General features: G+C 39.8%; 1 protein-coding gene across 2 annotated transcripts; it reads left to right on the top strand.

The window, feature by feature from the left end:
* NRDE2 (NRDE-2, necessary for RNA interference, domain containing) lies at positions 1-27791 on the top strand. Of its 2 annotated transcripts, none has more exons than XR_011559245.1 (14): positions 1-147; positions 2258-2357; positions 3114-3320; positions 7801-7947; positions 10567-11029; positions 13190-13595; positions 16139-16272; positions 18509-18632; positions 20307-20479; positions 20902-21288; positions 23385-24326; positions 25318-25456; positions 26841-26912; positions 27158-27791. XR_011559245.1 is itself a non-coding variant. In XM_070753640.1 (14 exons), the coding sequence occupies exons 1-14, from the start codon at positions 75-77 to the stop codon at positions 27281-27283; spliced, it is 3465 nt and encodes a 1154-aa protein (XP_070609741.1). In that variant the 5' UTR covers positions 1-74; the 3' UTR covers positions 27284-27791. The 2 variants fall into 2 exon arrangements, 1 of the variants encoding a protein (XP_070609741.1); XM_070753640.1 differs by having other exon boundaries at positions 23385-24298.

Raw genomic sequence — 27791 nt, forward strand, 5'->3', positions numbered from 1 at the left:
CGCCTTCCTTGCCCTATGGCTGAAGGCGGCAGCGGAAGTCATCGTTCTGGAGGTTTTTCGCGGCCTCTACGGTGATGGCTCTTTTTCCTGCTTTTGCCGATGTTGCTAACGCCGAGGACGTACAAGCAAGCGAAGGCTCGAGCAGAGGTAATGACGTTTGCTCTTATTGCCCTTAGTAACAAGCGGACAAAGAGGCTCCTCTTCGTTCGGACGCTTATTTTGTCCTTTGCAGCGTTCTCCAAGCTGAGGGCTTTCCGAATTGGATAGAAATACAACTCCCAGAATTCCTCACCGCTGAGCCAGGCTACGGTTACTCTAGCCGAGATTTTTGGGAGTTGTAGTCCCGACGCTTCTGGATTCCTCTGTGCCTGATAATTCCTTGGTATGTGCAGACAAGTTCCGAAACTATTAATTGACAGTACAGTATATTGAACATATAGAAAGGCCTGTCTGCTGCATCAGCCCAAAGTTACAATTAACTGGATCTGTTAACAAAGGAAACGGGCAGTTACAGCGTGCATAAGCGCACCATTGTGCCTACCGTCCCTGTCTTACTGCCCTATTGCTTAATTTACCTGTACCTACCTCGCTAATGTTTTATATTTATACCAATACCTACTACCTTGTATATGCTTGACAAAATAAATAAATAAAATAAATACTCTTTCCCTGTTAAGGTGTCAGAAAAGATCTGGCTCTTTTGCTGAAAGAGTAGTAGATGCTTGGAACAAACTTCCAGCAGACATGGTTGGTAAATCCACAGTAATTGAATTTAAACATGCTTGGGATAAACATATATCCATCCTAAGATAAAATACAGGAAGTAGTATTAGGGCAGACTAGATGGACTATGAGATCTTTTTCTGCTGCCAATCTTTTATGTTTCTAAACAGAAAACATGCAATGGGCACTTTATATTCCTCTGTTTTGTAGTTAGTCTATTTACAGGACTGCTCCTGCCACATATCTCCCTGAGACCAATAAGATTTTACAGAATCGGCCTTCTCTGGGTCCCGTCGACTAAGCAATGTAGGTTGGTGGGACCACAGGAAAGGGCCTTATCTGTAGCTGCCCCAGCTCTATGGAATCAGCTCCCTGCACCCTCCCACTCTATTAGCCTTCTGAAAGGCTGTCAAGACCTGGCTTTGCCGGCAGGCCTGGGGGCCCGTGAATCTTAACATCTATGTTTGAGTCATGTTTGATTGATAGATTGGACATGGGTTTTACAAGGTTTTTTAAAATATAATTTTAGTATATGAGTTTTGTACTGTTTTTTTAAAAATAGATTATTATTAATATTTGACTTCTTTTATTACTGTATTATATTTGTATTATTGTAAGCCGCCGAGTCCTATGGGATTGGGCGGCATAGAAATCAAATCATAGGTAGGTAGGTAGGTAGGTAGGCAGGCAGGCAGGCAGGCAGGCAGGCAGACAGACAGACAGACAGACAGATGAGTGAGAGCGAGACAGAGAGAGTGTCTTATAAAACTGTCACACGGTGAGACTTCTGAAAAATCCAGATGGCCAACTTCCACATACTTTTGGATTCAGAGAGGGCTTTTTTGAGAATTGGGTGCATTGCTGCTTCCTTAAAGATTGCTGGCTGCATTTCCTCTCACAATGAGCCAATAACAGCTGACAAGTTCGGGAAAACCATCTCCCCATCCCAACTGCATGAAGGAGCCTGGAAAGACAGGGTTTCAGTTCATAAGTCGCAGAGGACATCCTTACAAGTTCCCTTAAGAAATCCCTGGTGATCAAGCAGGAAGATATCCTAGTTGCCCTTGCCCAGCCAGGTCTCGAATACAAGCTCATGCATAGGCCTATAGGCATTGAGAGTGCAAGGGATTTGCAGGTTGATGCGTGTCATAAACAAGGAGCAGTACCGTGCAGAGCAGCATTGCTTTTTCTCCACAGATTTGGGGCTTCTTACTGTATCTGAAAGGCGCATACTCAGGTGATTGTCAGGGGCAACAAGGGCCCTGTCTTTTGGCTGTCAGGATACAGCAGTCCCACTAGCCAGATTCATGAATGGACATGAGTGGATATGATATTATTGCAGACTGAAAAACATATTTAGAATTGCTCCCTACCTTTGGTAAATCATAGCCTCACTAAGCTATCAATCTGTGCTGAAACAACTTAGCATTTAAGAGGCAAAGGAAAATAATAAAGATTTATCCGTAACTGTAAAAAAAACACAATGGGAGTTTTATTGTTATATTAACTATCTGTCTTTCTTCTGAATCTTTAGATTTGAACTGGCTGACAAATCAAAGTTTCTGCAATGAAGATGCACTGAGATTGCACCAAAATGTTTTAGAAATTACCCACTGTGCTTCTCCACTCCAAAGGTAGTATGATCTTTAGCTTTGTTGTTCATAAGGTACTTTTAAAACAGAAATGTATGATTAGTTTTATCTTTCAGTTTGGTTTCTTGTATATTAATAGCAGCATCTGCGGTGGAGAGTTGGGTTGTTCATCATGTGGGTCAGTCTGAGAAAAAGAGGATTGTGACATGTTAAAAGTGTCCATGCCCATGCTTTTATAACTGCTGTAGCATTTTGTATTTATACACACTAAATCACAAAGACTATTATTTTCAATTCTCTCCTTCCTTTAAATAAGATGATCAGTTCTAATTCTTTGGTGAAGATGGAACAATATGATCATTGGTCACTGCTGCTCAGATTAATGTTTTCTTCACTCTTAAAATGAACTCTAAATTTCATTTAAAAAAACCCAAAATCTTGTATCTTTGTTCCAGAGGTGAGACAAGTTTTAGAAGATTGGTGGGTGGAATAATTGGATTTCAGGTCTCTCAAATTAGGTCTCTCAAATATAAGATATAAAGACATGATTTTATTGCTTTGTATGAAAAAAATTGTTATGTAACCTAACTGTGAACTTTATAATTGTAGCCTAAATTTTCATATTTAACTTGTTTTGTGTTTGGAAAGAGAGAACTTTAAAGTATGCTGTGTAATCTGTGCCATCTTTTTCAGATTTCATCTTTTATTTAAAATATATATTTTGTAGCACACCTCCTAGATGTTTCTGTTTTACAATAGGTATAGGAATATCATTGTGATTTTTATTTGTTTTATAAGCAATACAGCCACCAGTTCTGAACTCCCCAGAGAAAATGAAGCCTACAAAAGTGTTCAAGCGTCACCTAAAAAAAGAAAGAAAAAGAAAAAGCAACGAGATCACAAGAAAAATAAAAAGAAAAGAAAGAAAGAATGGACCACTAGTGGTTCTGAATTAGAGGATGGGAGAGATGATAGAAATAATGAAAAAAGAGGAACAGAATTGAAGTACGTAAGTACATTTCATTTCTGAACTTGCACTTCTCGTAGGTCAAATCATTTCTTCCGTTTTCTGAATATTAGTGACAAAGACGATTCAGATATGAAAATAATTTATGCATATTTTGCCTTTTTGAGTCTGGTGCAACTTACTATTTCGGAGTATAAGACAGACCATCCCCGTCCCCAAAAGATGGTTGAAATGTTGGTGCCTCTTATACACTGAATACAGCCATTTTTGGCCTCCCAAAGGTCTGTCCCCGCATCCTATTTTTGCAAAACGGAATGCGCAGAGTTTGGGAGGCTTGCAGAGTGCTCCTCACCCCATTTTTTTGTTGTTGCAAAAAATGGGTAAAAAATTGTCATTTTTGCAAAAACTGCATTTTTATCTTTTCCCAGCCCCCAGGAGCACTCTGCAGGCCTTCCAAACCTTCTGCGTACCCCGTTTTTCACAAAAACAGGTAAAAAATGGGCCCATTTTGGGGGGAAACGGGGCAGGCAGAGAGTTTGGGAGGCTTGGAGAGTGTTCCTAGGGGCCAGGGAGGACAAAATGGTTTTTTCCTACTTGCCTCTTTGAAATCTTGGTGTGTCTTATATACCGGTGTGTCTCCTAGTCCGAAAAATATTTCCAAGTAAATGTGTACCAGATTGTGCTTCAAATCAATCAACTAAGCATGCGTTAAAATTATGATGTCTCCTATCCTTTCTTTTAGGGATGGATTGTAATGGAGTCAAAGTAAAAAAGGCAGTTTGTTTTGTTATTACATGTATATCAAGTCTTTCATCTGGGAATTCAAGGCATAACATTTAGGAGCAATCTGTTGCTTTTTGTCATCAAACTAACAGCTTTGTGATGTAGGATAGACTAAGATAGAGTGACTGGCCTGAAGCCAGATAATGTGATCAACAGTCAAGGTAGTCTCCCTAATCCTTAATACTTTTATGTGGAGATAGAAGTCCTGTTGGAGTTTGGAATTACTAGAATGGGAAAGAAAGAATGCAGGTTTAAATGAGATCAGTACATTCTTTTCAATATTTGGAGATGCTACTAGCAGTGTCTGTCCTCTGTTCAAAACGTGGAGCTTGGGGTTATTTCTCTCCTTCTCTCTTATTGCCATTGTGATATGAATAACAAATAGACACAATACATTATTATAAACTGACTTGACTGTCGAGATCAAGCTGTAATGATAGCCATTTAAAATAAGTGTATGCTGTATTATTAATGTTTAGAATAACTGGCAGCCAGTCTCCATACCACTGAAATCAATGAGTAATTGGCTGTAAATTTTTGAGAAGCTGTAATTTGATTAATATTAGTTAATCATTTAGGCTTTGGAATGAGGCACTATCATAATACTAAGTTATATTCTGTGAATAATAATTTTGGATTATTCACATTTTTGTGGTTATTCATATTAGGCAGAAATTTGCCATTGTCACAAGCAATAGAACTAAATAATAGAATGTGGCATTTATCATCAGCAGAATCTGAATTCCTGGTTGGAATTTTAAGAAATTGTTTTATCTTCTTTTGCTAACCAGAAATATATACAAGTGTCTAATAACATGTCTTACATTCTTTTGCAAACTCTTCAGATTAATATGAACTGGAGCAGGAAAAGTTTCTGAACAGATTATTTTGGATTTCTTAATGTATTAATTTAGCACTCATTTTAGAATTTCAGAAATTTGGATGATCTTTAACCTGCCTTTCTTTTCAAACTCTTTTCTGTAAATGTACTCTTTGAATATTTTGAAATGCCACATTTTTCACCCCATAAGATGCTCCTGACTATAAGACACATTATTATATTAGATTTATTAGATTTGTATGCCACCCCTATCAGAAGACTCGGGGCGGCTCACAACATCTAGGTTAGAGGCGGAAACAAGTAAAAAATACTGACTCTGCCTCCTAGTATCCATCCGGTATTCATCTGGTTAGTGTCCTTGCAACAAATAGCAAACAGCCTGTTTCCTCTGTGTCTGCTGCCTCCGCCAGGGAACACTGGAGCCTTCGCCTCTAAGCAGCTACTTGAGGGTTGGATCAGCATCCCGGAATATTGTCAATCAGCTGTTCCAAATGGTGGGGATCACTGCTGCTGTTCGCCACTGTTGCCTGTTGCCCATATTCGCTCCATAAGACCCACAGACATTTCCACCCACTTTTGGGAGGGGGAAAAAGTACATCTTATGGAGCAGAAAATATAGTAGTTTTTGGCACAATACTGGGAATGATTTCAAAATAAAACAAATACTTTCCATCAGTCATTTTATTCATGTTAAATGCATATGTACTATATATCAAGGTAATATCTCTTAATATTTCTGTCTTTAGCTTTGTGATCCTTTTGTAATATGACATTGAGTTGTCTCTTGTATTTCTTAGCTCTTGTTAATAACTGATTATTTATAAAATATTAGAAAAAGGTGTTGTGGTACATATTGTCCTTCTGCAGTTAGATGCTTCCACCCCCCCAAAAAATAATATATATTGATGACTCTAGATATATAATAACTCATAAAGAAAATACAGGGGGCCTTAAAATGCTAAGCCCCAGTACTGTTTTAAGTAACAGCGGAGGGAAGGTAATTATATTTGGAGCACCTCAATGCAAATCCAGCTAATTCTAAATAAGAGAATACAGAAATACCTACTTCTATTAATTTGCGGCACATTCCACTGAAGCTGATGTGGCTTTTTTCTGAGATACCGATAAATCCTACTGCTGACATGATGTGTAAAATTTTCAGTAGTTTCTTTCCTCTTTTCATTGGTCTTGAGGGATAAGAAAAAGCCAACATTTCAGTTGGTTTAAAATATATATACTGCTTACATTTTTTTTTAGATTTGTTTTGATTGGTACTAGAGGCAATCCTCGACTTATGACCACAATTGAGCCCCAAATTTCTGTTTTGCTAGACTAGTCAAGATGTTAAGTGAGTTTTGCCCCATTTTACAATCTTTCTTGCAATGGTTGTTAAGTGAATCGTTTCAGTTGTTAAATTAGTAGCACAGCTATTATGTGACTCTCGTTTCCCATTGACTTTTGTTTGTCAGAAGATGACAAAATGTGATCACATGTCCCTGGGACACTGCATTCATCGTATATACATGCCAGTTGCCAAGTATCTGAATTTTGATCATGGGACCGGGGTGTCACGGTTTGTAAATAATTAAAGTCCGTTAGAACTTTAATCACCGCGGAGGCGATAGATGTAAGCCCAGTCATTTGTTCAAAACAAGATTTCATTTATTATAAAAGTAGAAAATAAACATGTCTCGATGGACAACATAATAAAACATGTCTTCACATGATAGAGGTAGAATGGAGAATGAAAGTTAGAGTGAAGAAGAAGGATGTGATGTTAGATGTGGCAGGATATTACATCATAATAGGAGGATCTTAATAAAACACACACAGTTAACTATTTAATTACTGAATGTCTCTGGGGCTGACAATATTCAGTGTGTTTCAAGGGTGGTGTCAGCCTCCAAACTGCCTGCTTGCTTTGGCTGCCGTAGAAACGGGGCATGGGGGGGGGGAAGCTTAGGTATTTTGGTGGGGGAGCGGGAAATGTACTGGAGATGGCTCCACTTGTGTTTGATTAGGACAGTGATGGTGAAACTTTTTTCCCTCGGATGCTGAAAGAGCATAAGCGCGCACTATCATGCATTCATGAGTGCCCACACCCATAATTCAATGCCTGGGGAGAACAAAAACAGCTTCCCCAGTCCCCCGGAGGCCCTCTGGAGGCTGGAAACGGTCTGTTTCCCAACTTCTGGTAGGCCCAGTAGGCTCGTGTTTCGTCCTCCCCAGGCTCCAAAAACTTCACTGGAGCCAGGGGAGGGTAAAAATGCCCTCCCCCATCCCCCCGGAGGCTCTTTAGAAGCCAAAAATGCCCTCCCAATGCCTCTGCAAGCCAAAAACCAGCTGGCTGGTACACACATGCACGTTGGAGCTGTGTGGGCAACAGCTAGCATGCCAGCAGATATGGCTCTGTGTGCCACCTATGGCACCTGTGCCATAGGTTCACCATCACTGGATTAGGCGATTAGGGAGAAAAGTTCTCTTGGCATACTGCCAGGGTACATGGAGATGTTTACAGTCTATTCAAGGTCAACGACTGGCGCACCCACCTGAAATCATGGGACATGGGGATTGGATGAATTGCCCAGGGGGGTTATGAGGGAGGGTTTTGGGATTCTTTGTGAATGCATTTACCCGCCTTTTGCCTCAGAACTTGCTTGCCTTTCGTCACTATCAGTTCTTGGTTAGTAAAAGCACTCATCTCTATCAACATGGAGTTGGGCTTTTTCTTTCCTGGATTTTGAATGGAAGCGCCTGACAGGTGGCAAGTGTGAAAACAGGTCATGCCACTTCTTTCAGTATTATTGTAATTTTGAACAGTCATTTAGCAAATGGTTGTAAATCAAGGACTACCTATACTTATTTTCCCCTTCCCTCTTTTTTTTTTTTTGCAGCTTAGAAGAAAAAAACACAAATGTGCCCTATTCCTCTACTTGGCTTGATGACGTTCAGGGTTTGACAAACGAAGGATTCAGAACTGATAAGAAGCCAGACCCTGCAAATTGGCAATATAAGTCGTTATATCGAGGCAACATTGCAAGGTAATCAATCTGAATTGATTAAACAGTAAACAGTTTATATAATATTAGTGAGTTAAATATAATTTAAGAATACTAATAATCTCCGTTCAGGAAGAACTCGGGCCTCTTCTTTTTTCTAAAAATAAACTTTATTAGTTAAAATTACATAAAGAATAAATGACATTAAACAGAGAGTAATAAAATAGACAAACATAACATAGACTTCTATGGTGCATTTTTACAGAATATCATAACGTCAGTGAAGTAAGATTAGCTAGATAGGTAGGTATTTAAACAAATATTTATCCTATATATAAAATATATAATTTTAATTTTAAAAATTTCTATGATACATGTAGGACTAATATGTCAATTATATAGTTGACGCTTAATGGTAGTGACTTTAGTTGCGGAGTTTCTATGACTAATTTGCGTAATTCATAATTCTGTATAATTGTGTTAGTTATTGATCGTATATTTTATGGTTTATCATAGGTCCATATTTCACGATTTTCTTATTTGTATCTACGTTTTTTCTTTTGTCTTTTTGGAATTGAATGAGTAAAATCTATTTTTAGTTGATCATTTTTGGGGCCTCTTCTTTTATGCAATTTGTAGAAGGCTGAGCGATATTCTCTTCCTTTAGTCCCTCCCTCACTTATTTTGGCTAGATGCGAGAACAAACAGCCCGTGGGCCCTGCTCAATGTTGTGAAACAGAGAAGCTCCATGATCTGGCAGTGAGAGGGGAAGTTAGGATTTGGGAGTTTGCTCTGTAGTCACAATAGGGTTCTTGGCTGTGATATTTTTCGGTGCATTGTCCTGGTTAGTACTGATATTTAGCTGACTGCAGAATTAAAAATCAAAGCTAAGCTGCTGAGCATGGGGATGTTTTAAAAAGGATTGTTCTTTATTTTTAAAAAATGTACAACTTTTCTTTTAATAGGCAACTCGTCTTGCACATAACACAATCCCCCGAGAATCTTTCCAGATTTGTAATAGGCCCTTAAAAATGTTTTGAAGCCTGTTGTCACAGGAAAAGACATTTGCTCTTTAGTGCCATAATTCTGCCCAGTGAGTTCGTTTACTAATCACCACCTGAGTCCTGTTTTAATTCTAATTTAATAAGTTCCGACTCTGCAGAGACAACAGTCGAATGGATTTGCACCTGGCCATTCTAGCAACACAGTTGACTTGCCTGACTCTCACATCGAAGGGAGTCAAGTTGGCATCTGGGAATTCTCTATTGTTGATTGTTCAGCAGCATTTTGCAGCATTTCTAGCCTGGCCTTGTCCTGTTTTCCCTCCCCCACCTAATATGCAGAAGGGTAGGTCCTACTTTTTAATAGTGGGAGGATAAACAGTGGACAAGAAAAATGCCCTGAAAAATTATACTCAAGAATAAAATCTTAAAGCTACAATCAGATTTCAAGTTTGTGACCAGGCAATTAATCTGATGGAGTGATAGAATAGAATTTTTTTTTAATTGGCCAAGTGTGATTGGAAACACAGAATAGATCTATACTAGTCTCCCTTGCTTTTCAATTATCAGCAAAAAATATGTTACACATATATATTATATTTTTTTACTTTAAAACAATTTATCTGCCTTGTATTTGGCCCTAAGGGGTGCCGAGAAGCAAAAGGAAAGCAAAATGCTTTGTCCCATATTTGGGTATATCAGGTGATTTGACAGAAAACAAACACACACACACACACACACACACACACACATATGAAGGTCTTGGCATATTCGGGTTTCTTCCAGTGTAGGATTCAGAGATTTCTGGCGACGTTTCGACGAGGTCCCACTCGTCGCCAGAAATCTCTGAATCCTACACGGGAAGAAACCCGAATATGCCAAGATCTTCATACCTGTACCCGTGAAAATCTACAAAAACATACATACATATATGTATACACACATACATACATGTGTGTGTGTGTGTTTGTCAAGTCACCCACCACACCCAATTATGGGTGGGAGCTCACTGCTTCTTTTTGGCTTTTCAGCCCCACTCCAGGGGCCATACCATATTTTTCCAAACTTGCAAAGAGGGAAAAATCACTGCCTAGCAAGGCTTAAGCAGCCCAGGTCCGAATCCTAGAAGAGTATGGCTGGCTGATGAAACCTAATAAGCTTGAAATAGATCTATGCCAGTCTCCTTTATTTCTTTAATCAGTTCTTTGCAAGTTTGGAAATATAGCCTTGTTCTTTTGTTGATTTCTATACGTAATGAACTTCCTTATTTTTAAAATATAAAAATAAGTGATATTTCCTGCTTCTAAGTAATAAATGGCAAGGCATAAACTTAAATTATCGATAGTTTCATTTTAATAAGGGATCCTAGATAATTGCAAAAATCAAGCAGCTACCTACTAATGATTAACCGTCAGGTTTCTGAGTGGGCAGTCCTAATTTTTGCCATTTGAGGAGCAGTGCAGAATTTGTAGGAGTTGCTTTACTTTTTCATAGTTTGGTTACGGTGAATGTCAATGTCTTACAGGTTAGAAGTCTCTGACGGAGACTCAGAGAGTTTTTAGGGGAAATACTCAAGAATAAAATCTTAAAGCTACAATTATCATGGTCTGTGAGACTTTTCTCCCTTGGGAACAGTCAGTTTTAATTATTATTTTTAAAGGTATAAGAGACGAAGCAACTTCTGCCTTGGCCTTCAACCTAAGGAGCAACGTATTATTTGGGAAAGCTCAGCAGCAAAAAAAACTTCATTGTATAAGCGACCAGAACGCTACTTCACAAAAGGTGGTCGGAAACTGCTGAACGAAGAAGGCATTCATGTCAGCGGTAAAAATCAGAATTCCTCATCTGGCTCAGCCTCCTGGATACCAATTTTGCAACTAGATCCAGCAGAGGCTCCTCCGACATGCTCGGTAAACCCTCTTGGAGTTTATGATCTGCAGACCACACTGTGGCTACAAGGAAAAGGGCCCTCTGCTGAAGAAGGCTTACCAAATAAGCAAGACCCTCAAGAAAACTCCCAGAATGTAAGCTCCCCACTAATGGCAAAGGTGGAAGAATATAACTGCAAAGTCAGAGAGAATCCCAGGGATGTCAAAGCATGGATGGATTTGGTTTCTTTTCAGGTAGGCATGTATGTATTAAGGTTTAAGGCTGTAATGTAAAGTTATGACCAAGGGCCATCCTTTTAGAGGAGCAGATTGGATTTTGGAATATTCTCTGCATATTCGAATTTAAATGCCCCTTTCCCCCTAATTCTGCAGATTTCCACTCTATTTTTAGAATATCAGATTGAGAAATTGGCATGTGCTTAGTATGTTTTCAGTGTAATATTCTACCAATTCCTTCACTGCTTTGCCACTCTTATCTTCTGTGAAAAGAAGATGATATAAGTAGTCCCAAAGGTGCCTTTTCAAGAGGCAACTGGCCTTTCTTGTTTTGGTGAGGGATGGAAGGAATGGAAATGGAGAATCCAGCCCGTCCAGTCAGAACTGAAGAAGCTCCTTGGATGAAAAGCAAAACGTCTTCAAAGAAAATGTTCAGTTGCCTCTTGAAAACTCCCACACACCTTTGGCACAACCATGACCTGGATGATTGAGAATTTCCATAGATACAAGTAGTTATCACTTACCAATTACTCCCTCAGTGACTGTTCAAAGTTGTGATGGTGCTGAACCAGTGATGTTCAAAGTTTCATCACTGCATCTCCATAGTGACATGATTGTGATTTAGATACTTGTCAATCAGTTTTTCACTTAGGAGAGTTGCAATGTCCTACGTATCACATGATTGCCATTTGCGATCTTCCTTGCCAGTTTTCCATAAAGTCAATGTAGAGGTGGATGGGAAGGTTGCAAGCCATTGTGCACTCCATTCTGTCCATCCTCAGCGTCACCACTGGCCAGGCTATCTGTCCCTGGCTTTCCTGTGCTCACTCCTGCAATTGGGACTCTCTCAACCCCCTGAAACACTCTGCAACACCTTTGTGCTCCTTACCTGAGACTCCCACTGCTTCCTATTTAACAACCCACTTGCCTCGGGGTTATGATAGCAACTGGGATTGCCAGGATTGTTGTTGCTAAGCGATGAAGTCACATGACATGTTTAAAAACCACATCGCTTAGCGACAGTAATCCCACGGCCAATTGTCATTGTAACCCAAGGACTCCCTGTATGAAAAAATCTTAATGTACAATTATCGTATTTTTCAGGTTATAAGACGCACCGGAGTATAAGACGCACCTTAGGTTTTGGGAAGGAAAATAAGAAAAAAGGTGATGGGGGGGAGGATGGCCTTCCTGAATACCCTCAATCAGCTAATCCCAGAGGTGAACTTTAACAACAGGTTCGTTTGTTGTGAGCTTTGTGCCTCGCTTTTTCAGCCTGTGAAGCCTCTGTTTCAGAGGCATTTTTCCAGCCTTTGAAACTTCTGTTTCAGAGACTTTTTTCCAGCCTCTGAAATCTCCATTTCAGAGGCATTTTTTTCACCCCTGAAATCTCTGTTGTAGCCAGGGGTGGGCTGCTAGCCTGAACGCTAAATTGGGCTTGCCGCGTGGCTCATGAGTGCTAGCGGGGCCAGTGCAATTTTGCTTCTGCACCTGTGTAGTTAGCAAAATCACGCACGGAGCTGCAGGTACGCCGGTGTTTTGGCAATTTTTTTCGCTTCCGCACATGCCGAAACATGGGCGCACCTGCGGTTCCGTGCGCGATTCGCGATTTTGCTAACTACACAGGTGCAGAAGCAAAATCGCGCTGGTCCCGCTAGCACTCACGAGATGTGGTGGCGAGCCCAATTTAGCGTTCTGGCTAGCAGCCCACCCCTGGTTGTAGCACTGCCCAGCCTCTCAAATGGAGGTTTCAGAGGCTGGAAAAAAAAAAGCCTCTGAAACAGGTTTCACAGGTTGTTTTCAGCCTCTGAAACAGAGGCTTAGGAGTCTGAGAAGGGCTACATTCGGTGTTATAAGATGCACCCCAATTCCCACCCTCTTTTAGGGGGGAAGGTGTGTTTTTATACTCTGAAAAATACGGTAATACGCTTCAGATATATTTCTTTAAAAGTCAAATTACCTGTTGGAATGTAACGAAGAGAACCAGACTGACTTGACTTGCACCAATTGGAAGGAGGGGATTAAGCAGGCTCGTTGCATTTGCCTTGGCCGTTGATTTCACTTCCTTCAAAACCAGCAGTTGGATTGGTTGTGAGTTTTTCCGAAGGACACTTAATTCCATTTCAATTTAATTAAAATGTCTTCTATTCTTTTTTTTTTGTTCCTCTTATTTTTAAGGATGAGCTCATGAGACATCCTAGCTGTTATGCCATCAGTGAGGGAGAACGGGAAATGAGGAAAGTATCATCCAAGCTAATACTAGAGAAGAAGCTGGCTATTTTGGAAAGAGCGATAGAAAACAACCCAAATGAAGTGGACCTGAAAATAGCACGGCTGAATCTTTGCATAGAGTTCTGGGAGCCATCTGCTGTGTTGAAGGAATGGCAAAAGTTGATTTTCTTGCATCCAAACAAGCCAGCCCTGTGGCAGAAATATCTCTTATTCTGCCAAAGTCAGTTCAGCACCTTTACGGTCTCCAAAACGCATGGCTGCTATGGAAAATGCCTGAGCACATTATCAGCTGTGAATGATGGCAGTATGTTATCCCATCCTGCACTGCCAGGCACAGAGGAAGCCATGCTAGGTAAGAGGGCATCCGAGCTTCTTTGGCTTTTTAAAAGACCAATCCTCTCTCCTGTCATGACACTTTTGGGTCATTGGGGGCTTGTATTTACTTAGGAGGCATGATGATGATAATGATGAACAAGAAGAATAGGTCTAATCTCAGTTTTTGATTTGCATAGTTCATGGTGAGGTATCATTGGCTGTTTTGGTGGTCCAATTTTCTCTCTTTTTTTAATTTGTGACCCTTTTATAATTCAAGGTGCTTTTGTAGATATTGCTACAGCTGACAGAAACTTTACTTATGAAACTCATGACTCAATCAAAAACATACTTTTTTGATATGAGGAGTGGTGGGAGAAGATGTGAAAAAAACATTGTATTTTTTGGAATATAAGATGCTACGAAATATAAGACACATCTAGTTTTGGGGGAGACAAATAAATCTGCCTCTGCCTCCCAGCAATTTGCCTCCTTGCAGCAAACAGCCTGTTTCAGTTTCAGCACAGTCTGGTTAGTACAAGCAGCTGATTGTCACCTCCCAATGATCAGCTGTTTCAGGCTGCAGGGATTGCCATAGCCTATTGCCGCCTCTGCGTGCCCCGTTTGCCGCCTGTTCTGGACAGCGGGGATCGGAATGGGGGGGGAAATGGGGTATGTGGAGCCTGAAAGGAGGATGCACAGAGGCCAAAAATGGGGTGTGCAGCAATAGGCAATGGCAATCCCTGCAGCCTGAAACAGCTGATGGTTAGGAGGACAATCAGCTGCTTGTGCTAATAAGGTTGTGCTGAAACTGAAACTTGTTGTTTGCTGCAAGGAGGCAAATTGCTGGGAGGCAGAGGCCAAAGGGTGGGAACAGGCGGGTGGGTGGAACGTCATTTGGTGTATAAGATGCACCCAAATTTTCACTCCTTTTACGGGTGTGTGTGTGTGCATCTTATACTTTGAAAAATACGGTAAATTTAAAAAAAACATATTTTGAATCATAGTCAAATGTCCTTTTGATCTAAAAGTCCCCTGTAGTTGTTTTTTCCACACAGATCTCAAGTCATTTCTTTTAGAGCGACTTTAATACAGGATGGTTCTCTGCTGTATTATGGGATCACTAATAATGATCTTGCCCTTGGCGGAAATCCTTAAATAAGCTTGCTTGTTCAGGCAAAAGAGTTGTTCCCCTGAATCCTGCACATTCTTCATTTGTTCTAGCCTTCAATTTTGGCAGTTGGGCTGTAAGACTCAGCATCGCTATTTGCCAAGCTGGTTAGTAGTTGTGGGAATTCGTTCTTCGTATATGGAAGAAGCTGTGTTGGGGAAGGTTGGGCTTATATATTTAAAACATAAACCCACTAGAAGCCAAGGAGGCCCTCTGCTGGAATTTGTTGACCTTGGACTAGAGCGTTGGACTACAGTTCCAATCACCCTCAGTATTCCCAGTGCTCTTACTAGCTGGAGTTGACAAGAGTTATGGTGTAGTAGTTCCTGGAGGCCTCAGATTAGGGAAGCTAGGCTGGCTATTTTTGATATCAGAGAACATAGTTGAAAGATGAGCTTGTTGTTAGGTTAGCAGCAGTATTTAAAAATACTTTCAGGTACCCAACTGAATCTTCTGTGAATTTTATTTCTTTTTGGGAACCACATTGGGCTCAGTCTGAACAGCATTTGCCAGGGCTGGAGTAAATTAATGTTGACAATGTATTAAAGTTGATAGACATTCCCAGATGGGCAAGTGCTAAAAAACAAGCTATTGGGTGCCGGACTTAATGAGGGCTCATTTTAAAATTGTACCTCTAAGGAGGAGTAGATCTTGCCTGATACTTTCATTCATTGATTAAGAATATGAAGCAATTGTCAGTCATTTATAACTACTGTATATAGGTTTTTTTAAAAAGTCTTGTTAAGAAGATACAGCAGACTTTGAACAGGGATGATGAAGAAAGTTACATTGAAGGCTTCTGCCACTTAGTGGTTATTTCTTTTATTGCCTGTCATAGTGAAAAGAACACAGTAGAAGGTGGATTCTCCAGGAAGTGGTTTGGGTGGGGTCACTCTGAATTGATCTGCATAATGTGCAATTGTCTATACACCAGAAGTGGGTTCGACCTGGTTCTCTGAACCAGTGGTGGGGGTGGCAGGAGGCTCCGCCCACCCACCTGGGATGCTTCTGTGCATGCGCAGAAGCGTTGCGTGTGTGAGCCAATAGCAAAATCATTTGGAACCCACTACTGCTATACACCTACTGTATTCCAAAATATTCCTTGTTGCATTCATGAATTGGACCTCTGTTCTCAAAAAAGTTACTTCTATTTGCAGTTACACAAAATCTTGGATCGTTTTAAGTTTGAGCTGAAAGAAAACAATGATTAATTGTGGTTGGCAACCTTGATTTCTTTTAAAAAGTATTACTTAAGTGGTTATATGCCTTCATTTTTTTTTAACGTGGTTGTAATTCAAACTCTGGAACTTGCTAATAGAGATGCGGTCATAAATAACAAAAAAGAAGGAAATTGTCATCTGTATTTGAACAGCTGTTACATGAAATGTTTTTTTCCCCCTTCTTCTCCCAAGCCATTTTTCTTCAGCAGTGCCATTTCCTTAGGCAGGCTGGCCATTCAGAAAAAGCTGTGTCCCTGTTCCAAGCGCTGCTAGACTTTACCTTTTTTAAACCAGATAATGTCAAAGATCTGCCAACAAGAGGACAGGTAAAAAACTAGCCTCTCCCATTCCTTCCAATTTCTCCTTCCGTAACTAATGTATTTAAAACAAGCTAAGAACCTGACAAATGTATGAATCCAGCTGATGATTTCCATTACCCAGAGGTCATGCTATTGCTTTGTTCTTTGGGTTTGTTTGTTCCACGAACATATATATATATAAATGCATATTTCTATGCATTTCTATACTGGTCTTATTGGATGTCCTTTAGGGAGATATTAATCATGATTTGGACACAATCTGAAGTTAGTTGGGGGGAAGATCAAAGGCAACATGAGAAAATATTATTTTACTGAAAGGGTAGTAGATCCTTGGAACAAACTTCCAGCAGACGTGGTTGGTAAATCCACAGTAACTGAATTTAAACATGCCTGGGATAAACATATATCCATTGTAAGATAAAATACAGGAAATAGTATAAGGGCAGACTAGATGGACCATGAGGTCTTTTTCTACCGTCAGTCTTCTATGTTTCTATGTTAAACTAGAAAACATGTTAGTGTTGAAAACACTTTAGGTTGTTTGCCATGGAAAAATACAATCATTAATTGCCTTGCTCAGTAAGTTTTTCTATAATCAAATAAGCCCAGACCAAATTGACTTGCACCTTGCAAATGGGTCGTGACCTATAGCAGGGGTCTCCAACCTTGGCAGCTTTAAGACTTGTGGAGTTCAACTCTCAGCTTTGCTGGCTGAAGAATTTTAGGAGTTGAAATCCACAAGTCTTAAAGTTGCCAAGGTTGGAGACCCCTGGCCTCTAGCTCATGGATGTGGGAAGCAATGAAAATCTGCGCCTCACCAGCTTGGAGGAGGGAGGCTTTGCTTAGCAATAAATAGTGTAATAACGTGAATGCAGTTTTGCAATAATAATAATAATAATAATAATAATAATAATAATAATAATAATAATAATAATATGCATTTTATACTTGTTTATAGTTTACATGCCCACAAGGCTTGGTTTCAAATATATTAGTGGTTGGCAGGTTGTCATAGCCAACCTCGAACAATGAAATAAAAACCAAATAAGAAATGTCAGAAAGATGTAACTGCATTATCCTTTGGTTTCTTTATTGGTTTTTATTGCTTGAGGTAATAAGGGGTGATTACAGTGCTTTATTGTCATGGTGACTCCAAAAAACAGGAAAGATTGAAGATTATATAAGCTAAGCAATTCTAAAATAATTTTTCAAGCAGGAATTGATTCAAACCTTAAAGTGGCTTCTAACCAGAATACTAGTGTAGATAGCACAGTAAATGCAAATTTCTATTTATTTATTTGGAACAGAATGTTTCTTTTATATGATAAGTATAAGTAGTAATGATGAGCTGAGATGTCCCAAGTCTATATCTTGTCTTAGCCATAAACTCATTAGCTTGATTTGTGGAACAACTAAGTTAGGGATGGTGAAGCTATGGCATGGGTGCCACAGGTGGCATGCGGAGTCATATCTGCTGGCACGCGAGCTGTAGCCTTAGCTCAGCTCAAACGTGCATGTATGTGCCGGCCTGCTGATATTTGGCTAGCACAGAAGCTCTGGGAGGGCATTTATGGCTTCCAGAGAGCCTCTAGCATAGGACCAGACTATCTCCGAGACCGCCTTCTGCCGCACGAATCCCAGCGACCGGTGAGGTCCCACAGAGTCGGTCTCCTTAGGGTCCCGTCGACGAAACAATGTCGGCTGGCGGGACCTAGGGGAAGAGCCTTCTCTGTGGGGGGCCCGGCCCTCTGGACAATTTTGAAGAAGAAAAGCTTTTTTAAAAAGTAATAGAATGTGGCAGCATAATCATTGGAAGACATTTGTCCTAACTTTTTAAATAACTTTATTTAAATAAAATAAATTTAAATACATTTATATTTAAAACCCCAGCCATATAATGGGAAACATTATATTTATTTTATTTATTTATTTAATTGGATTTGTATGCCACCCCTCTCCAAGGACTCAGGGCGGCTCACAGCATATACAAAAACAGAACAATAATATAACTCCAATTAATACTACATTAAAAACAACCATTAAATTCAATTTAAAAGAAAGTAAAACCTATCAAACCAATCATTCAACACTCATACTTAAAACATTCATTGATCAGGGGGAAGATATAAGGTTTATAGATTATAAGGACATTTTAAAGTGATTAATGAATTTTTGACTCTTCTTTAAAGTAGATTGCACTTGTAATTTTGTGTGCTTATTCATTTCCCATCCCCAACTCCAGAGGGAATTCTTTGAACCCTTTTGGGACAGCGGAGAGCCTCGAGTTGGAGAAAAAGGAGCTAAAGGTTGGAAGGCCTGGATGCATCAACAAGAGAAAGGGGGCTGGGTGCTCATCAACCCACCCGGTAAATACCTTGCATTTCAGATCTGAGAAGAGCCAGGGCACATGATAAAGTCACACTCTTCTATTGGTTCTTGTTTCCCCAAAAGAAATAGATAATTTATGAAATGTCTTCAGTCACACTGATATGATTCATTGTGTACGCAAATTAGAACAGTTAGAACAGTTCTTTGCTTTCTAGATTTATGGGATTATAAATCCCATTTTACATCAGCCAGCATGGATACTGTCTGGCTTACTGAAGAAGAATGGGAGTTGTACGTCAATATTTCTTAAGGCATAAGTTAAGTTAAGCTAACCTGGAAAATAGCCATCTGCAATCATCTTGTTGGACCTAAGAAAAAAAAAATTCAATCCCAAAGGATTGATTTGAAAAACAGAAGAGTTGCCCACATTTTTTTGTTTTTCAGTTTCCTTCTGATGTTGGTGAGGATTGAGTTATGTACATTGCTTTGGAGAGGGGCAGCATACGGAGAGGGGCGGCATACAAATCTAATAAATTATTATTCGGATAGGAAAAAGCCCTTGGATGATTAAAGTCAAGATATTGACGCAATTAAAGACTTTTAGCAATAACATTTATTCAGCTTGTAAATGACAGGTATATGAGCATGTGAATTGGAGGACTAAGTTTCTTTGTTTTTTGTCATTTATTTGGTGAAGGACAAGGTTGTCACTGATTATGAACAGTGAGCACTTGTTTTACTGTGATCTTGGTTTCTTTCTTTCTTTCCTTTTTGTTCTTTCAAGTCAGTGTTGACTCCTGGCAACTGCCTGGACAAATTAATGCAATTTTCTTGGCAAGATTTCAGAAGCAGTCTGCTTTTGTCTGCTTCCTGGGGCTGAGTCAGAGGACTGGTTTTGTGCCTCAAGAGACTGACACAGTCTTCTGTTTTCTAGCCTGGTGCCTTAACCACTAGAGCAGGGGTGTCAAACTCAAGGCACACAGGTTGGATCCGGTCCACGGGGTGCTTAGAAATGGCCTATGGGGGGTGGCCTGGAAACAGCAAAGGACTGGGCTGTAGTGTTTCTGCCAGTGAAAATGGAGCTTGGGTGGGCCCAAGCTCCATTTTTTCTGGCAAAGGGCTGCATGAGGATCCCCCGAGCCCTGCCCGGGCCACCACAAGTACCCCTGACTCGAGTGATGTTGAGCTGGCCATGCCCACAGTAGTCACGTCTCCTGGGCATCAAACATAACTCTGATGTGGTCCTCAATGAAATTGAGTTTGACACCCCTGCATTAGAGTCTCAGGAGAAGGGCAGCCTAGAAATCGAATAAATAAATAAATAATAAATTAGAGCAAACTGCCTTTAAAAAAAAAATCCTGAAATACAAACACTGTATTTCTTGACTTTTTTTAAAGCGTGAAGTAATTCAAAACATTATTCTCCTCTAAGAACACTCTTATTTAGGTAAACCCGTTTGCCCAGGCTTGATCTTATCATTCTCATTGTCCCTTTGGCATCATTTCTTTAAAGATGATTATTCTATGGGAAATTCCAGGACAGAGATGTTGAAAATTGAACTTGCATGCACCCTCATCCTTCTCAGTCTTAGTTACTATGAGCAGGCGTGGCCATCTTACAACAGGTCTTTTTTAAATTTGAAATCAACTTTTTAGACCTTACATATCCACAAATGCAATTTTCATATTTCACAAATGCGATTTTCAAATAGATGAAGATGAGGAAGATGAAGAGGATGGAGAAGAAATAAAGGATAGATCTCTACCAAAGTGGCAAAACTGGCTTCATGTTGAACGTTCCCGGGAAGCCAGACACTGGTTGCCCTGGCGTCCAGAAAAGAACAAGAAACAGTCATTAGAAGATTGTGAAGATCCAGAGAGGCAGGTTGGTATGATGCAATATGACCCACATTTATTTTAAGAGAAACTTTTTATGGTGCTGGTAGACACACCCGAGTCAAAGATGGAAGCTGATACCGAATGATTATTTTCATCTGCTTCTAGGAAGAGGTGGGCTGGGCAAATCTTCAAAAACACATGACTTTCATGGAAAATGTGGAAGTATCATCTCCCGTATTTCAAAGTAAAAAATACAACGGATCTACCCCATTCTTTCTATAGTGCCTCGCTCATGTGTTTTTGACTGATCAGCATACATCCCGATTTTGGAAGGATTGTGTACCTAGTGCTGATTTTGTAATTGTGTGCCAACTTGTTTTCTGGTTTCCTCTGATAAATGTTAGGTTCAGGCCTGCTTTTGTTTAAAATGCATTCCTTACAATAACAAAGCTTTTATATATTTTGTAGGTCTTATTTGATGACCTTGGACCATCATTGATAAGACTTTCCAGCCCTGAGCTTCAGTTTCAAGTACTCTCCTCATTTTTGCAATTCTTGGGAGTTCCATGCAGCTGTAGACTTTTGCCACCTTCTTTCTATATAGCGATGGATGAAAATAACTCATTTGACACTGGGTATAACAAGCAAGGAATTCTGACTTCTTTAGATATGCCTGTATTTGGAGTCAGTAATATTGGTCATATGGACTCAATGGCCCAAGGAGAGAAGCATGTGACTCACTCTAAGGAAGGAGAACAATTTATTCAAAACCTTTTCCATATGATGCTGCCCTTATTTTCAGGCAAAGACAGATCTAACCTATGCGTTTTTTGGCTTCAGTATGAAGTCACTAAGGTAATGTTCTTTCTCTTGTTTTATAAGATATTAGATCAAATGTATACATTATATCTACAAATCTGCTTTTTAAAATTGACAGTTTTGGATAGAAAAGGATATCCGACATATGATATCTCAGCCTATGGTGTAGCATATAATATGGTAGGTTGTGAATAGGATGTTCTGGATGTGGGTTTAGAGCAGTGTTACTCAACTAGTGCCCTGGGGGGCACGGAGCAATGCCAAGGGGGGCACGAGACCCCAGAGAACGTGCTTTTTTTTGCCACAGGAAGTAGGGATTTTTGCACCGAACAATAACACACAGCACAGAGCAGGAGATATGAAGTGCTGATAACAAACTCTTAAGAGATACCATGGTAAAATATTTAACAGAGATGAAAAGAAAGGAGGAGAGAGTCGGAGATAATGAGACAAATGTAAGCCTCCCGAAAGCTAAGATGATGAAGCATATGTAGCGCTTGGCTTCACTGTGATTATGGTAGGAGACAAGGAATTCCCATTATGTTTATTGTGTCTAAAAATGTTGGCGGAGAACAACATGAATTAAGGCGACAGTTAAATATATTACACCCCAATCATGTTAATAAGCAGCTTGAGTTTTTTCAGCAAAAACATGCCAAATAATGTAAGCAATCGTCCCGACTGAAAGTTTGGGGGGGGGGGGGGACATGTTTACTTCTTCCTAGGAGGGGCGTAACAGAAAATAATTGAGAAATACTGGTTTAGAGTAAGTGATGAATGTAGAGGTTATGTAGAACAATAGTTCCCCAACCTTTGTGCATTGGTGGCCTGGTGTGGGGGAGGAGGAGGGGAACTGGACCACATGAACAGCCAGTGTGCACACATGCTCACACAGTTCTACTCACGCAAGAGGAAAGAGAATCCTTTGGAGGACAGTCAGACTTATCCACGCAAAAACATTTTGCAAAGGCAGTGCAAAATTGCTCCCCCAAAGCCTTTTGTCCACGGAAAAGAGAAACATAGAAACATAGAAGACTGACGGCAGAAAAAGACCTCCTGGTCCATTTAGTCTGCCCTTATACTATTTCCTGCATTTTATCTTAGGATGGATATATGTTTATCCCAGGCATGTTTAAATTCAGTTACTGTGGATTTACCAACCACGTCTGCTGGAAGTTTGTTCCAAGGATCTACTACTCTTTCAGTGAAATAATATTTTCTCACGTTGCTTTTGATCTTTCCCCCAACTAACTTCAGATTGTGTCCCCTTGTTCTTGTGTTCACTTTCCTATTAAAAACACTTCCCTCCTGAACCTTATTTAACCCTTTAACATATTTAAATGTTTCGATCATGTCCCCCCTTTTCCTTCTGTCTTTAGGCGTACAGTCTAATGTTCCTTCAAACTCACCAAGGCTGCCCAACCCTCCAAAAGCAGATGGGGTGTCCTGCACGGGTAGCCTCAGTGAGTCTCGATGAAACTTGGGTGCACTCGTCCCATTCAGCCTCTGTTCTCATTGCTTCAGTTTTAGAGCATTGGGAGCAGGTGTTTTGGTGGCTCAGCTCTGGGTGGAGAGGGGAACAGGGCCAGGTGAGCGATGGGCTGGCGCTCCCGCACAGTTCCACTCATGCAAGAGAGAAGCCTTTGGGGCGCTGCTTGCGCGAGTGGGACTGTGAGCACTGGAGCTCATGTGAGTGGGACTCTGCTCATGTGTGCCAGCCAGGGGTGGGCTACTACCCGGGGGGGAGGGGGAAACGCAGTGGGGTAGCAAAAATGGAACTCCACCCCAGAGCACCCAATTTGTACTGAAAGATGTGGAAAGAAAATGCAGGGCGTCCTGCATAAGCCATGCCCACAGTGTGATAGTAAACATGTTGGTAGCCCATCACTGGTACCGGCCCACCATGCACATGACCCAGTTGTGAATAGGACACAACCCGGAAGTGAACCGTCGCCCAGAGGTTGGGGATCCCTGGTGTAGAACATTTGTAAAAATACAAAAAGTATATGAATATAGCAAAGATATATGGCAGTTGATTGGTGGACCTAGATAGAATGCATAGAAATAAATAAAATCGTTGTATACATTACATTTTAAAGCTGTTTCTTCATTTGATTGTGTTGACTTTGTAGGTCACTCAGTATTTGAAAATGGAAAAGAAAAAGAAACTAAAATTAGAAGGCAAGAAAAGCAAAAAATTAGCTAAAAATCTTCTTAAGGCACCTGACAACAGAAATAATGTTTCACTTTGGCAACTATATGCTTACCTGGAGTGGCTACTTGGCAATATAGAAGATGCTAGAAAAGTTTTTGATACAGCTTTGGGAATGGCTGGAATTAGTGGCATCCAAGACCCCCAATTCTGTCATCTTAGCCTTCTTTATGCTAAACTGGAAGCAGAATTACTAGTCAATCTAGAAGGAGCTGTAGAATCACGTGCAACATACATATTGACCAAACTGGCTGAAAAGGGACCTTACGTTCCCTATAATGGACAAGTATCATCAGTGAATGTTCTGAAAGCTCGGAAAACATATGAGCACCTACTTCAAGATTGTTTAACTGAAAACCTCACTTCTGATCAAGAATGTGCTAGTGATTCCAGCCATCTGATTGGTTTGGTTGGTTGTTATAGCCTTTTCCAATATTTAACTCTTGGGATTGACTCTGCAATGTCAATATATCATCAGGTTTCTCAAAAGCTGAAAGACAAGGATCCTGGAGAAAGGCTTAGTGGTCAACATTTCACTACTACGCCTCTTGAAGCCCTCTCCCTCATGCATGTAAGCTTGCTCCGGTTCCACATGAAAATCAGTGTGTATCCTTTGAGTCTTCTCCGTGAAGTACTGTTGGAGGTTTTAAAGAGGTATCCCAGCAACCAGTCTTTTTGGAGTTCATACATCCAGATCCAAAGCAAGTCTCACAATGCTAGCAAAGCCCGGCGTTTTTTTGATGCTGTTACAAGAACGACACAATTGGTGGAGCCTTGGCTGTTTGCAATCCAGCTGGAGCAAATGAGGAAAAAACTAATTGAAAGGGTCCAGAGGTAATGTCATCTCCATAACGATGGTCAGGTCAGTTGGAGAAGAGCTCTGCATGAAATAGAAAAGATGCTTTGTTTTGAACCTGAAACAACCGCCTTCTGTCAGCCAGCCCTTTCAGATTGGATGACTGAACCTAAGCAACCATAGCCTTTTGGTTGCTCCCAGGTTCTGGCAAGACAAATTCTTGAAAAATTTTACAAGTAAATAGAACGATGCTGTTGAGCCTATCCTCTCTCTTTGTGCTTTGCTACTACTGCCCTCCTTTGACTATCTGATTCATCTGATCTATCAATTTACCTAGATTTGGGATGGTCAGTTGTGTTGAATATGCCCCATTTGACTCCAATGCAGTGGCACCTAAGGGAGATGAGCAATATATAGGCAAGTACAGGAGAGGATGGTATATGTTGGCTCTAGCATATCCAATTGGCATGGTTTAACTGGTCCAGCCACCAGTTCTGTTCTTACCTTTGTTGTTTAGTTGGCTTTCTTCCTCTTAGGAGCTGATGACTAGCTTTTCCCCCACTGCAGTCATTGCCAAGAAAAGTTATTATATATACAAAATGAAAATATGAACATGGAAAATAAATATTGAATACACTGCTCAAAAAAATAAAGGGAACACTTAAACAACTGAATATAACTCCAAGTGAATCAAACTTCTGTGAAATCAAACTGTCCACTTAGGAAGCAACACTGATTGACAATTTCATTTTGTTGTCAGCACATTCAACTTTGTACAGAACAAAGTATTCAATGAGAATACTATACTCTCTAACTCCACATGAAGACTTCGGCCTGACAATTTCATTCATTCAGATCTAGGATGTGTTATTTGAGTGTTCCCTTTATTTTTTTGAGCAGTGTATATTTATTTTATATTAAATATAAAGCGAGATATCCTATGCAGCTTATTCTAAAGCCCTCGGGAGAACCTTAGTCACATATTGCCCACTTTTTCCTATGTGCTAATGAAGATTCTTGATTCTCTTGTGACCATTCAGTTTTTGCTTTTCTTCAGGGAGCCGACTGGAGATGTGTATGCCACCATTCCTGAAATTGGGTTAACAAATCGAATCAAAGCTTTATTTGAACATGCAACTCAGACTGAAAACGGTGCCCATTGTCCATTGCTCTGGAGGTTGTATATATGCTTCGTGGTAAGTGCATCAACATTTGCCTTACATTGTCTAATCCTGTAGGTAACCTCTGAATATATTACTGATTAAAAACTTTTGGAACGGTACAATTGGTTTTATGCCTATGAGTACAGTGGAAGTAGTATTTGGATTGCAAAATCGCTGTAGAAAGTTGTTTATATATTAAATATATTTGTTTTGATATTTTGTGTCATCTTTGTTAAAGTAATATAAGGGACACTAAGCTTGTCAGCTAGAAAGCTGATGACCTGGGTTCAAGATCCAAGTGCCGCCTGTCCTCTCCCCAGCTTCTGCCAACCCAGCAGTTTGAAAGCATGCAAATGCGAGTAGATAAATAGGTATCACTTGGTGGGACTACATGATCATGTAAAATGTTTTTGGACAATGCTGGCTCCTTCAGCTAAGAAACAGAGATGAGCACCACCTCCTTCGAGTCAGAAATGAGTGGACCGAGGAAACCTTTATTTAAGTGAATCTTTAATTTTCCATTAATTTGCCATATTATTCCTAGATCTAGGAGCAGGTTGTCAGGAGGAAGCAGTTACTTGTAAAAGGGGGAAAAAAAGAAAATTTGCTTCCTCATCTGTGAAAGTAAAGATTAGATTGTCATTTTTTTAATATACCTATACAGTAATGAAATTTGTATATTCTTCCTTTACCAATTACAATTCTAGTAATTGATAGGGCAGGGATGGGTAGCCGGTGGGCCATGTGTAGCTTTTCTTAGTAGCCCAAAATTGTGCTGCTCAAATCATAATTTCAGCCGTGCAGTATTTGGTTTAAATTTAAGTGAATCTGCTCTTTACACTCATTTTTTTTTCTTTACATCCCCAAATGTAGGTATTTGTGGCCCAACTTCAGCCTTAAATTCTTTTAAATTAGGGTAAAGCAAACCATCCCATACTCTTAGAACATTCAGAGATTCTCAAAATGATAATTTAGATCTGTCTTTTGGGAAGTGGGATTAGGACAATTTTGAAGATGGTTATGTGAGTACTTTTACTTTCTACCAGAGGTTTCCTAATCCACGCTTAAAATCCTGAGTGTGGGGACACCATAAAAGTTCACTGTGGTTCCTTATATTTTGGGATTATTTCCTGCTGCACCCATTTGGAAAGTGAGGAAGTTAAATTGTATTCCTTACCACAACTACTACCAGGCCAGGGAAGGCTCTTAAGGGCAATTCATAATGTTTGTTTCCTTGACTTTTTTCTGGACCAGCTGCACAGAGCTTTTTGAAAATTATCACTTCCCTTTCGTTGATCACAACTGGTTATGTTCATTCATTTCTTTCTTAATCTCTAATTTAAAAATACATACTGTAAATCATAGCTTTTCTAAACGATTGCCCCTTTAAAATGCAGGTTTTCTCTTCCCTTTGCAGGTTTCTTTGGGAGATAAGGCAAAAAGTAAAGGCATATTTTACAGAGCGCTTCAAAACTGTCCCTGGACAAAAGTAGGTTTCATTACTTTGTAATAATGATAAATGATACTCCCCCTCTCCCACCCCAGCTACCATTTTTATGTGTAATTGATTTTAAATTCTTCATTGTGGCCACCCAGAATTGTTGAATCAGGGAGCATACACATCTGATAAATCATTGTTGCATACTTGTTCTTTTATATAATCAGAAAACTAGGTCTGATTTATCAAAGCACTGAGGTGAATTGATGATTCTTTATTGACCTCTATATTTACAGGTGTTATATATGGATGCTATAGAATACTTTCCAGATGAGCTGCAAGAGACCCTCGATCTAATGGCTGAGAAAGAACTGCGAGTACGGGTACCAATAGAAGAATTGGAGCTGCTACTTGAAGACTGAAGAAAGATACAAAGACAAATGATCAGCCTGTTGATATAATGAACCTTCAATATAGCTAGGGAGAAAATGTTTATGATTAATTTAGCATCTGTAAAAATATATAGAATAAGAGTTTATTTTTTTATCCAAACATGTATTCCATTAAGTGCAGGTATGGGTAAGACTCTTTAGTAACACTCGCAACTGTCTCATTGTTAAAAATACTAGTCCAATTATATAAGCCAAATACATTTAGGATAAAGTCCAGTTGAATGGGAAGTTGTTTGCTTCCAGTTGATTCTGATTTTATGGATGACTTTTTATTCCAGATTGAAATTCCTTGGAATTGTACAGGTTGTTTAAACTTGTGGAAATATGCAGCAATTTGAGAGTTTAGTAGAAACCTTTAATTAATGAAGGAACCTGTAACTGAAGGTTTATCAGTTTATTGTGACAAAGGACCGGTGAAATGTAAATATCTTTGTAAATATATATAAAAGTTCTATTGGAATGTGGAATCTTTTAAAAA

Source organism: Erythrolamprus reginae, chromosome 1 (assembly GCF_031021105.1).
Source record: "Erythrolamprus reginae isolate rEryReg1 chromosome 1, rEryReg1.hap1, whole genome shotgun sequence".
Classification (NCBI taxonomy): Eukaryota; Metazoa; Chordata; class Lepidosauria; order Squamata; family Dipsadidae; genus Erythrolamprus; species Erythrolamprus reginae.

What these genes read in the sequence shown, in the direction of transcription:
- NRDE2 (XM_070753640.1), top strand. Translation starts at nt 75, where the DNA reads ATGGCTCTTTTTCCTGCTTTTGCCGATGTTGCTAACGCCGAGGACGTA. An exon ending in TGTGCTTCTCCACTCCAAAG is followed by an intron (nt 2,358 to 3,113) that starts GTAGTATGATCT and finishes TTGTTTTATAAG; the next exon opens with CAATACAGCCACCAGTTCTG. An exon ending in TATCGAGGCAACATTGCAAG is followed by an intron (nt 7,948 to 10,566) that starts GTAATCAATCTG and finishes TTATTTTTAAAG; the next exon opens with GTATAAGAGACGAAGCAACT.